This window comes from Ciconia boyciana, chromosome 8 (assembly GCF_034638445.1).
Source record: "Ciconia boyciana chromosome 8, ASM3463844v1, whole genome shotgun sequence".
In the NCBI taxonomy this organism is placed as follows: Eukaryota; Metazoa; Chordata; class Aves; order Ciconiiformes; family Ciconiidae; genus Ciconia; species Ciconia boyciana.
The window spans coordinates 26,919,775-26,932,487 of NC_132941.1; the positions used below are offsets into that span (position 1 = coordinate 26,919,775).

Genomic DNA, 12,713 nt, shown 5'->3' on the forward strand with positions numbered 1-12,713 from the left:
AACAGTAAACTCTTAGCTTTGCATACATACATGGCCCACAAGAAGGCAACGAGTGTAAAAGTGGTGGGATTTCCAGCCACCTATCCTGTAATTTGCGTGCAACAAATTAATAACACTGCGTATCTCATTTTTGCTTCCAGTCTCATGTACTATCTCCTGCTAAGGAATATTCACCTGACCTCAATTAATATTATTGTTATATACTAAAGACCATTTAACTTTTAAACTAAATTTTTTATAATTTATAAATAGCAGATGTTGAAACAGTAGTGACGCTACTGAGAAAGGCATTAACTTTGAGGGCTGTAGGAAAGTCAGATGTTTTATTAACTGACACGAAATGCTAAAGCATGCTCTGTATTTTAACAATTCTCTTATCTCCAGGTGTTTCTCCAAATCAATTAGCTATCATAATATATCATATATATTTTTCAGCATTTGTTCAAGACTGCAGTAAAATATGAACAGAAGAATTTTTTAGGAAAGGAACAGTGAACAAAACATAAAACATTTATGTGGTAAAGTATTCACAAAAAAAAAAAAAATCAAAGTGGAGCTAAGAATAAAATATTGACAACAAGTACTGCTTTACTAACACTGACCTTTAGCTGCATGTATCCGTTTAAATTTCTCCAATACCTTTGCACTATCATACCACCTTTTTTTATCTCCTCCTCCCTACATCTTGAACAATTGCAATCTACCTTCTCCATTTCAATAGATGAACATCATTCAAGAGACAGGCTAATTTATAAGAACTCCTGTGCTTTACTCAAGGATTCAGATGTACTCGCATTCATTTAATACCCCAGCTTTTACTCATCACTTTCCCTGGGGAACATAAGGAGGTACTGAATTACTACAGATCATGCTCAGGTTGCATTGCCAAAGAATAAAGAACAAAACCATCTCACAATCCTCAGACTGAGGGTAAAAGAGATCTAGTAGGTAGATGTAAAATTGGTAAGATTTGGTAGTCATGCCACCAGTTAGGGAATTACACAGGGATTAACTGACATGCTCCGGGATGCAAGAAAATAATCCAGATGAGAAAAAGGAAGAGAGAGAATCATGTTCATGGCCTCTGCCTTGGCCTTAATGTATCTTAAAATGTATTTATGTAACATTGAGATAAACTTCTGTAGCCTTAATATGCCACTCACATTAACTATATGCTTTGTTTAATATTAATCCTACTTTAAGCTCCTATCAAGACATTTCAGCATCTAGAAAAAAACGTGCAAAAGGCTGAAGAAAGCTCTGCACAAACAATTTCCAAGAAAACAGATGCAAGGAGAGAAGGAGAAAACACTTCAAAGACCTCTCCTTTTTACCAAGAGGCAACAGATCAAAAAGACAAGCAAATGCCTGAGTTTGTGCTGAAACCCTCAATGCGCCATGATGCTCAGACACATGTGAGGGATGTGAGGTTGGGTGGGGGGAAAGGGGGCATGACAGGCCCTGGGGAGGTGACACCTGCAACTGCTGCAACACTGCCCGTGGACACGTAGGGGTGTGCTGTGCCCACAGCCTTCAGAGAGCACACCAGTGACTTCTTACTTGTTTTCAGACTGAATTCAGAGCTGTGAATTCACATGCCACCTTTAACACCTTGACTTCTGGGTATCACCACACTGTTTACATCCAAAGCTGGACAATACAGGAGCTGCCTAGGATCCGACTTCTAGAATACCTTCCCACCACGGGTTTGGCAGGCCAGAAGTTGGCCTGAATTTGCACACATTTTTTAAGTCTCTCTGGTATGGAGAACTATCAGGACTCTTCTGGTGCGATGTGAACAGCACTGTGATAAGCATGAACTATACAAAACAACTACCCACTAAGTAACTCCCCCCCTTTGGAGCATTCTCTCATGTAGCCAGGCACACTCCTCATTATTTAAGTTCTAAAGGTCACAGAGTAGATCAGACCAAGCTTCCCTATGTTAAGGGGAGGATTGCTAGCACTGCTTGTGCAGAAAACCCTCCAAATCTGCGCTGTGCTGGAGCTACGACTCCTAGTGCTCCCCTCTGAGCTGATGAACAAAGCACACCTTCCCTGATTTGCACTGAAAACTCCAGCACTAAGCAATGAATAAAACCAGCAGCCCAACATCATTTCCTGCTCTTGCCACCTCAATGAAACAGTCTCCTCTCTGTAAGTTGTCCCTTTCCTTGCCTGACAAGTCTATTATTAGAGGGCCCATAAACCTTGGTGGATAACAGCATCAGCATCTCTGGGGATCTTCAAGGCTTTTTTCACATTGTTTCATAAGTGATTTGATTCTCCGTATATGGGAGATTTATCACAGCGAGTAACCTAGAGCTTACTCAGGATATACAGACCTGTTTCAGTACAATCTCTCCCCCACACTGAATTAGAACAATTTTTTGCAATTATACCCGCACCATGAACAAGTAAGCCCCAGGTTACTTCCGTCCCATCATCTACCATAGGAAGTCAGCTCACCACCCTCCCTTCTTCCTGCAAAGAAAAAAGATACTTCGGAGCGTAAATAACAGCTGCTTGGGTAAAATAAAGAAGGGAGCAGTGGGACAGGCACAGACCCACCTGGTGCTTATAATTTCATAATGTACCCTTCTCTTCCTAACTATGTTTAAGTTGATATTCAATTTAAGGAAAAGATACTTTCAAACAATGCTCAAAAGACTTTCCACTACAGACTAAAACACTTGAAGGCAGGAAACTAAAGCAAAAATTGTCCCTGTCATTATTCAAGAGCTGACAAGTATAAGGCTTTATTTAATCCGTGGTCACTCTTTTAAATACAATGTTTCCACCTCAGAGAGTTTTACCTACTAAAGTGTTTAAAATAAATAAACAGTCCCCTGTGAAAAATTCCAGAGTTCAATAGCATTCACAGAGCTCTCATTAACGTCTGAGTGCCAATCTAAAGAACAGTTGAATATGTCTGATTATAAGCCTTTTCTTTTGCTCTCAGCCCACATATTCACTTGACTGAAAAGTTACAAGTCTATTTTCTAAGGGTTTTCCACTTACCTTTGAGAGAGATTAAAAACTTGTTGAGGATCTCCATTCTGAATGAGGTATCTTATAGGGTCACCCTCTCTATCAAAAGCCTTTAGGAAAAAAGAAGATAAAATGAAGTCACTTATAAAGCTTTCTTTTCTTTCCTTCAATTTATAAACTGGAAAATTAACACCTGAAGTTATATCAAAGTTATCTACAGGAATGATGCTAACCTCCCTACTTATAAGGCAACAGTGGTAATTACAGACAGGCTACTTAAAATAAAGCTGTAGCACATCCGAATTCTTATCCTACAAAGAAAAGACAATATCCTGAATACAGACTTTCAAATTGCTACTACACATAAACACACAGCATCACAAGTATGAAATTCAGGCTTTATTCAATTACTTTTATTTTTGTACAGCTACAGACTAATTAGACTGAATGTTTTGCTTCCTTTGCTCCTAATTCTTCATTTCCACTTCTTATCCAGATTCTTCTTTCTGTTAGTTTACCAGAACCCCAATCCTATTGCTGATGCTGTGTTGAGCAGTGTAGACATTGCAGCACCCACCCTCCACCATAATTTGCTTTTGGGGGAATGAAGATCAGGATGAGACCTTCAAGAAGGACTCTTAACAGCACCAAAACAAGTATATTCCACCTACTAGATGACAAAGCAGGTTTTCAGAAGCTGAGTAAACTACTTTTGAAGTTAAGCTTCAGCTAATCTATTTCCAAAAATAGCTGTGTAATTGTTACTTTATTTGTCAAGTTGACACACACCTTTTCCCCAAAAAGACTATCAGGTACTTTTCAGAGAAAATACCGTCTACCAAACTGTCTTACAGTTACAACTATTTAGCATTGAAAATCTGAAGTGATTAAGCATGTTATCACAGGAAAAACAGTAAAAACGCTGCTATGAGAATTGCAAGGCCAACCAATAAGTTCAAAGAAGGGCAGATAGGATTTAATAGGAGACAGGTCAAAATTAAAAAGAAGATAAGGAGAGAGTATTTTTGTGTTTTTCATCTTTCAACAACCATCCTTTTTCTTATTTATTTTCCATAAGCATTTCCTGTAGACCACAGTCAAGAACTGTGTATCTTTGGGCTGACCATATAAAAAGCAGTTCTTAAGACAAAAAAAGAAAAACAAGAAAAAACCAACCACCACACTCCAACATGAAGAACAGAAGCACAAACTATTCCAGTGTGCAGGCAGAACAGGGAATCTAGTAAGAGACCAACTTGCCTTAACCAAAGGAAGCATATAGTAAATAGTGGCTAAATCAGATGAAGGGGACCAGTATAAAAAAAGCAAGCACAACTATATGGCGACAAAGTTAGAAAAAGTCAAGGCAAAACTGTAATAGAAACAGAAAAGAATACAAAGGATAACAAAGGAATGTTTAAATTACAGAGGAAACTTTAGGAGCGTGGTACCTTGCCACAGTATAAAAGCAGAAAGGATGATGTTGAGAAGGTCAAAGAGCTAACACTTCTTGCGTTTCAGCTGCAATCAAGCAGCTAACAAAATTAACTGTGGAAACAAAGGGGTAAAATCTCAGACGAGAGTAGGGAAAGAATAAGGCAGAGAATATGTACATAAACAGAGCATCTTTAAATCATCTGCTGAAATTAAAGCCTGATGAAATTCATCCTAGTGTATAAAAACATGGGCTGAAGCAATCTCAAAGCCATTAGCAGTTTTCTTGGAAAACTCACAGAGGATAAACGTGCTGAAGGGCAAACACAAGAGTGCATCTTTCATAGAGGAAAGAGCCAGGAAATCACAGACCAGATAGATAGAGCTCAATTCCCAGAAAACCACAAATAATCAAATTATTCGTAAGTACCTACGATGACAATACGGAGATGGATAACACAAAGCTAAATTTCTCGAGAACAAGGTATGTCGAAGCAATCTAATCTTCTTTTACAACAAGACAACAGGTCTCATAAATAGGGAAAAAGCTGTGGATGTAATAATGCATCTCAGCCATAGTAAGGCTTTTCACACTGCCTTATGTGACATTTTCACAAACAAGTTTAGAGAACATGGTCTCCAAATGGAAGATGGAATTAAGCAAGAATAAAACTGATCATAAAAACTGAGGTCAGACAGCAGTGGATAGCATTTAGTATTGACTAAATTCTGCAAAGGTGTGTGTATTTGTTCCAATACTGATCAATATTTTCATTAACAACATCAGTGACAGAATAGAAAATTTGTTGATAAAATGCACAGATGGCACCAAGTGACAGGAGGTGCCAGCACGTTAGAAGGTGCCAGCACGTTAGAAGGTGTGAGTGGAATTCAGATGTTCTTATGCTGAAGACATGAATGGTCAGTTAAAGACAAGTGAAAATTTGTTAGCCAAGAATATGAAACTATACAAATACTGGGTGCAGAAAATCTGACTAGCTGGCATCTCTGAGGAGTACCATAGATCCTAAATCACCAGAATCACATTGTTGCTTCTATCTTTAGTGGTCCTTTGTATTCTTTTTACCTTACCTGCAGGGGATCCTGTCCTCACTTCACATTTAGGGGTATCTCAGAGGTTTGTTTATGGTCTACATTAATTCATAACAAGTCAGGAGACTTTTGAAAAGACAAAAGATAAAAGACTGGTTCTAGTTCATTTAATTTTCTCCTTATGTCCGAAGAAATGCACCTTTCAATCAACATACTTAAAAAATAGGGGGAAAAAGTTTATCATTGTTTTAAAAAACTTCAGTTTTCTTTAAAACCAAAGAACAGCAAGTTATTATGTACATAAGAAAAACACTGAAGACTTGCACATGAGAAAAGAGCAATCTATACCTACTGTTTTCCAGATCAATTTTATACAGTGACTTCATAAATTGTACACAATGATTTCATGTTGCTTCCTTGTTCCACACATAACTGGACCGTGATAGCAGTCCTATTTGTTTTGCAGACTCACAGAAAAATTACACTATTTGCATATTTTAATTAATAATGGCTGGCAGAACATGAAGCAAGAAATGCCTCCCAGGCAGGCAATAAACTCTGAGGTTTATTTACAAATTAATACTGCGGAGATCATTTAATATTGCCTTAATCTCAAATGTTGTTAATTAAAACACCAGTCACAATCAACTGGGTACATTATAAAATAAATAATAGTATAAGAAAAAATATAAACTTCCATCATCTGCATGAAAAATTTTAACAGAAAAGAAGAAAGTATATTTTATTTTTAGAACATGTATTTTAACGTCTAATAGGCAAATTTAAAACAGCTGCATTTGCACTGCTATTGACACTGACGTTTTGCAGATCTTCATATTTGCTAACTCTGGAATATTTAGACTAACTTGCTCGGTCTTCCCCAGTTTTTGTAATCCTCATGCTGTATGCAACACTAACAAAAGATTATTAATAGAGACTCATAAAAGCATAACCTCTCAACCCTTCTGCACCAACCAAAACATACTTTAAGTCCAAAACACTTAATGTATTGATAAGACTACTCATGAAAGAAAAAGTCAGTGTGAAAATTTACACACAGAAATGCTTGTTAAATATCCGAGGTCAGGTAATATTTCATATTATCTGTGGAACACAGGCAATACCTTAAGCTATTGTTAAATTCCACAAAAAACCAAGATAACTAATTGGTAACTTTCTGTTTGCCTGGAAAAGACAGCACAAGATTTCATAAACTTAAATACTCAGTTTATGAATGTTTAAAATGTCCTGGCCAATTTTATACAGGGAATAAAAAAAGATGAAGACAGAAATATACTCCACACAACAGAAGTCCTTTAATACTGATGGGCGTATTAATGCAGAATGAGGCATTTGAACTAGCACTGTAAAGACAATGCATCCCCATCTCAGGTCCAGGACCACCAGCCCTACAAGAGATACAGTCTTTGACTAAGCCCCTAGACATGAAGCCAAACATACTCGTGATTTAACAATTAAGTAGTTTTCATAAACAGAAATTGTCTAGCAGAATTCAAGTCATGCATAGCATACTCGTAATAAAAGATAAAGCTACATTGCAGTAACAGTAAGTAGAAGACAACATTTTCTATGCGTTTCCAAAGCTCTTAAAAGTAACTGATGCATTTCACTCTTTCCCAAACACAGCAACTGGTCATTTCTGGGGATCTTGGGCATGTAGCAAGAGAACAGCCACTGCTGTATCACCAAAACACTCACCAGCATCCTGGCTAGGAGGAGAGTAGCTGGCATGACCATTTTGCATCTCTCCTGCCCTACCTAGCACAGGCTCTCTCTCCCAGGTTTACTCAGCATACATTACCAAGGATCATTTGAAAAGGGAAACAAAACCTGGGTGAAATGTTTGGGGTTTAGTGAAGCATAAAAGCAGACAGGTTATTCCAACAATGAGGTTCACTTTCTAACCACATTTAAATAGCATAAAATCCTTAAATACTAAAACCTGCTAATAGTTTTTCTGCCCCCAACGATCACCCAGACCTTCAGCTGTATATTCCAGCACCTGTCAAGTAAACACAAATGTTTCTGTTTCTCAGCACGCTCCTGGCTCCCATTACTCTTTGGGGTTTCCAAAACCACGCATCTCCCCACCAGTGAGGAGAAGGCTCCGGAATAGCATGGCTCTTCAATTCTGAAGTCACTGCAGGCATTAAAGACATGCCAGAAGTTAATTTTCAGCACGGAGCTAAATGAGTCATCCTCCCTCAGTGCAGGTGACTATATCAGCTTAATGATCCATAATCATATTTCATCAGCAAATGATTTTAACAGAAACTTACCCATTCACCTGCATCAGTGACTCAAAGTTCCTCTATTTCACACACTTTGGTTTAGATTATTCTTTTTCCATGCATTTACTGAATGTGCAAAACAGAGCCACGCACTTCAGCTGATATGAACTGACCTAATTCCACTGAGTTCAACAGACTTCAACAGAGCTACACTGACTTAAAGCAGATAAGACTATTGCTCTCTACGGTTTCTGTTTAGCTCAGGTATCTCCAGTCTTCTTCCTCTGAATGGCTTTATATGAAGTCTGAATAATGCTATGATGTTTACAGAAACCACGCTCAGGGGAGCATGCTGTACTGAGTTTATTGCTTTAGACTTGAGGCCATAATTATTTCATAGTAATATTAAGTTCCTGAACACCCCAAAAAACATCTAGAGTTGTAATTTATCTGCCTATTTTGCGCAGCTGGCTTTCAAGACATGTGGACAGAACACAATGCAGCAAAAGCTTAGGGAAGAGTAAATAAGCTAGGAGAAAGCTGATATATTAACCATGAAGCAGCACACAGAGAAGCAACCTGGGTCTGCAAAGTACATCAGTGCAGCATTATTTATAAGCAATACTGGACTAACGCGCTTTCACTGCTTCCACTTGCAGAGCTCTATCAGGTGGTCAGTTAGTACAGGGACCTCTGCTTTTTGTTAGCCTGTTAACAGCAGTTGTTACATACACCAAGGGGAGTAAGTATCTTCAGATGCTTTTCAAAAACACCAGGCTAAAGAAGGCTGTGTGGCAAAAATCTTGCTGAAATTCCATGTGAATGAGGTGCAGAAGGTCCTAAGCTCCTCTGATTTGCTGGCAAACATATATAAAGAGATTTTAACATACGAAATCACAGGCCTTTCAAGTTTTGAGCCATTCATGAAAATTTTTTCTCATATACTTCAGTCCCATATGCAGCCTACAGTACCTTTTAGCACATTTAACACAAAAAAGAAGTTACAGATATATCCAAATAAGCACTTTTCCTATATGGTCCATGTAAAAGGGGCTATTTATTACAATTAAATATTTTTCAATCCCTATAAACTGTCCTTTCCCCCTGTATGTGAGGACTGGGTTCTGCATGGCATGGACAAAAACAGAAGGAACGTGGTAAAGGCTTACAGGGAAGCATCTGTACCTGCAGGTTTAACAAAACAGCTCCAGTTCTCATGGCCTCGCTGACTTCAAGGCTGTACATCAGCTGGGGAAAGCGGGGAGGGCTCTGGTTGTTGGGTGGAAGGACCTCAATATAAACAGTAGTAATAGAGCTCCTGCAACGTGAGGAGAGGGAAAAAAGTTGTCAAAGCCAGTCAAAAATCAATAAATCAACAAACACAAGGCAACCAACAATGTCTATTTTATACACTGTGTGTTCTCTAGCTCTAACAACCTCCCTTTGCTCCTTTAAAAGCTTCAGGACATATTTTTCATTCTGCATCAAAAATAAAGCAGGCTGGCACATTAACAGAAGAAAAGCTAAATAATTTATTTAGAAGTAGCCCAAGTGTTCTTGGAAAAACAAAACAATAAGATATCGGTGCACACTCCACATAAAAAGAATACTCATAGTCCTCCAGTGATACTGTGTCCTCTAGAAGAGGATGGCATTCTGAGATAGTAACTGCCCCTGCCAAGCACAATATCCACCCCTGGAACATCCCTGCCATCATTCGGTTTGCTACCTTTCTTTGGAAGAGAGAGAACAGAAAATGTTCACAGAGACAATAATGCCTGAAGACGACTGATGCACACAACTCTGTAATAGGCTGCATCAATACTGTGGTTCACGCAGATAAACCCAAGCCCACTTCAGACTGGTGAGCCACGGCAATACAGGTGGCTTACAAAACCCACCAAGGAAACCTGGCAAACCCTCCAACTAACCCAAATGCCCAGCAGAAAGTATTCCAGTTTGCAAGCTGAAAGCTCTTCTGGAAACACTGACACCCACTACAGACCCTGCAAAGACCATGCTGTACACACACTTGCTATTCCACTGCGCCAAAATTATAAAGGTAGCCAAAAGTCTCCCTGAAACTGAAAGAGATTTAAAATTTGGCTTAAAGTGACCTTTCTCTTGCATCTTTGCTCATTTATCCTGTCTACCTTCTCTCCTGAATGTTAAATCAGCACCCCGCCCCAGAACAAACACCCGATTAGACCAAGTGTTACACTGCAGGTGGAGATTTCCTCCCCATAAGCCCTTGGACAAAGTTGGTAAATCTCAAGCTTTAGGGCTGAAGGAACGAAACCGCTTCAGGACAAAGGGAGATGCCTCCCTTCCTTTTTTTTTTTTTTTTTGGGGGGGGGGGGGGGGGGAGGGGGAGGGGAGAGAAAAAAAATGTGCATGCACAGTGAGCTGCTTCTTGCAGGGCTAGCAAACTCAGAGCATTTTTAGAGACTCCTTCCAGAAATTGCCAGATATATTTTAGTTGAAAACAGCTTCTGTGTTAACTGATAGAGTTTATTAAATACCAAAACGACACGTCTCTGATCGGTATTTTTCATTAGCTGTACAGGATTCTGACCAAGCACAGTCACCACTGTTACAAATGCTTCCCACGATCCTTTCCCAGCAGGTTTAATAACTCCGCACCACTGATTGGAGCTGGGCAGACCATTGCTGCAACACCGTGATAGCTAGCTACGTTTTAGGGGCTGTATCGCACAGCAGGTCTGACCACGTTCCAAGATAATGAACCACGAAAGCCTCTGTCCAGAAAGACAAGTCCCACCCATAAGTAACTGCCACAGAAGGAGCTCCATCCCTACAGGGGCACATCCACACACACAGCCCGCACTCCACAGCCCAAGAGGAAGGGATTAAACCCAGCCTGGTGCATCCCACCTTTCACAGCTCATCCACACATTTTGGCCAGTTTGGAGCACATACCGAGAGCTGCTTCACTGCTGCCTGCTTCGTCAGTTGTATTGCACAGGGTGCCTGGGCCCAGGGGCAGCAGCGAGGCTGAGGGGTCTCTGTGAGGAGAGGCTGGGGCTGTCCCAGGGTGGGCACAGCCAGTTCGGACAGCCCCACAGCCAGGCACAGCTGAGCCCCTCAGCCCCAATGGTGGTGCCTCTGGGGGAACAAATTTCAGAAAGGGGAAAAACACCAAACAGGAGAAGACTGAGGAAAAAAAGCGTGAGGAACAGCCCTGCGAGCACCGAGGTGGAGGAGAGGAGGAGAAGGAGGTGCTCCAGGCACCAGAGCAGAGACTCCCCTGCAGCCCGTGGGAAGACCTCGGTGGGGCAGGGAAAGGTGTGAGGAGGAAGAAACGGCAGAAAGGAGCTGTTACGGACTGACCGTAACCCCCATTCCCCACCCCCTGCACAGCCCAGAGGTAGAGGAGTTGGGAATGAAGGAGTGAAGTTGAGCCTGGGAAAAAAGGGGAGTTGGAGGAAGTTGTCATTTTAGTTTTTGTCTTTATTTCTCACCATCTAAACCCATTTTAATTGTCAATACATTAAATTAATTTTCCCCAAGTTGAGTCTGTTTTGCCTGTGATGGTAACTGGTAAGCGACCTCCCTGTCTATCTCAACCCACAAGCTTTCTCGCCTTATTTTCTTCCCTGTCCTGTTGAGGAGGGAAAGTGAGAGAGCAGCTGGAGGGTATCTAGCAGCTGGCCAAGGTCAACCCACCACCTATATATTAACAATATATGCAAGTTGACTCTAATGAGCCTTAAATGTTCAACTGCTCCCTGCCAGCCATGTCATGACAGCCTAGCAAACATCCGTCTGTGCCCCAAAACCCTGGCTACCAGCTAGTGCAGGGCAATCCCAAGCTTCCCATGGTCAGCGATGCTGCAGATGCTGCTTTGCCACAGCTGTGTGTCTCTGTAGGAAGTGCCAGATTCTACAAATAGAGGAGATGAGGATCTTACTGCTTTGAACATAATACCCAGGTCCTTATTTGATTTAATAAAACTTTAAACAAGTGCATAACTTGCACGGAAATGCATCAGTGAATGGTAGAGCCTTCCCATCTGCCATATTCTTGGGCATTTAAGAAGCGGAATTGGCAGATTACTGACTCAATGGATATAAACAAAACCAGCATAATCAGGGGAAGACGGATGATTACAACTAAAGTTGACCATTCAGTGTAGATTACCTCCTTATGAACTACAGTCAGTTTCCTGTCTTCTTGTCTATTTTAAAATACTCCCTCATATCCCACTAATCTTTCTGAATTGATGTTCCACACTTACATTGTTGGAGTAAAAAAACACCATCACCAAATGCTCAACAACAGACATAATGAATTAGCAGACAAAATATCACTTGAGCACTGGGGCTGCATATTTTCTTGGGATAGCTGCTGTCTGTGTATGATATACACATCCAAATAGTTGTGGTTTAGTGTGCATTTTTCTTCTACTGCTGAGTATTTAATAAAAATATATCGTTCCGTATCATTTTTTTCCTGATCCTGCTACATCTTAATAATACCCAAGCTGATTTATTGTCTATCAAGCTCTTAAAAAAAAAAAAAAAGTTTCTGTTCACCACAATAGTAAGCAAATTTTCTTCAAATCTTTAGGATAAGATCACAAAAGTAAAGCACTAGTAGTCTGCAAACTAAAAGCACTATAATATTAAATAGCTACTTTTTTTTCATATCCAATCCATTTTTTATTAGTGCCTTGCAATTTTAACCCATTGTTTTTGTGTGTGTTTTATACAGCCCATTTAAGTGGCTGGCAAAATCTAGTTTGGCATGCGAAAGGAAAGGAGACAGAGCTGAGCCTTCCAACAACTGCAGTTGGTGTTCTAACACTGCAGGGACAGGTGAATACACTGAGAACAGAACAGAGCTCAGGAACTGAATAGTGCTCAAACTCACACAAGCATGGAAATACAGCTTTTACACTACTCCAGTTAAATGGCAATGCAAGAAAAGCATGGTCGACAAGTCACTGAGATTGCATCCCT

General features: G+C 40.1%; 1 protein-coding gene across 4 annotated transcripts in view; it reads right to left on the bottom strand.

The window, feature by feature from the left end:
* PCDH15 (protocadherin related 15) overlaps nucleotides 1–12,713 on the bottom strand; it is a 378,762-nt gene that overhangs the window by 165,086 nt on the left and 200,963 nt on the right. For all 4 annotated transcript variants that reach the window (XM_072869959.1, XM_072869956.1, XM_072869957.1 and 1 more), the window contains exons 14-15: nucleotides 8,916–9,048; nucleotides 3,022–3,101 (exon numbers count right to left, since the gene is read on the bottom strand). In XM_072869959.1, coding sequence (XP_072726060.1) covers nucleotides 3,022–3,101; nucleotides 8,916–9,048 — 213 coding nt within the window. The remainder of the gene's footprint in view (nucleotides 1–3,021; nucleotides 3,102–8,915; nucleotides 9,049–12,713) is intronic.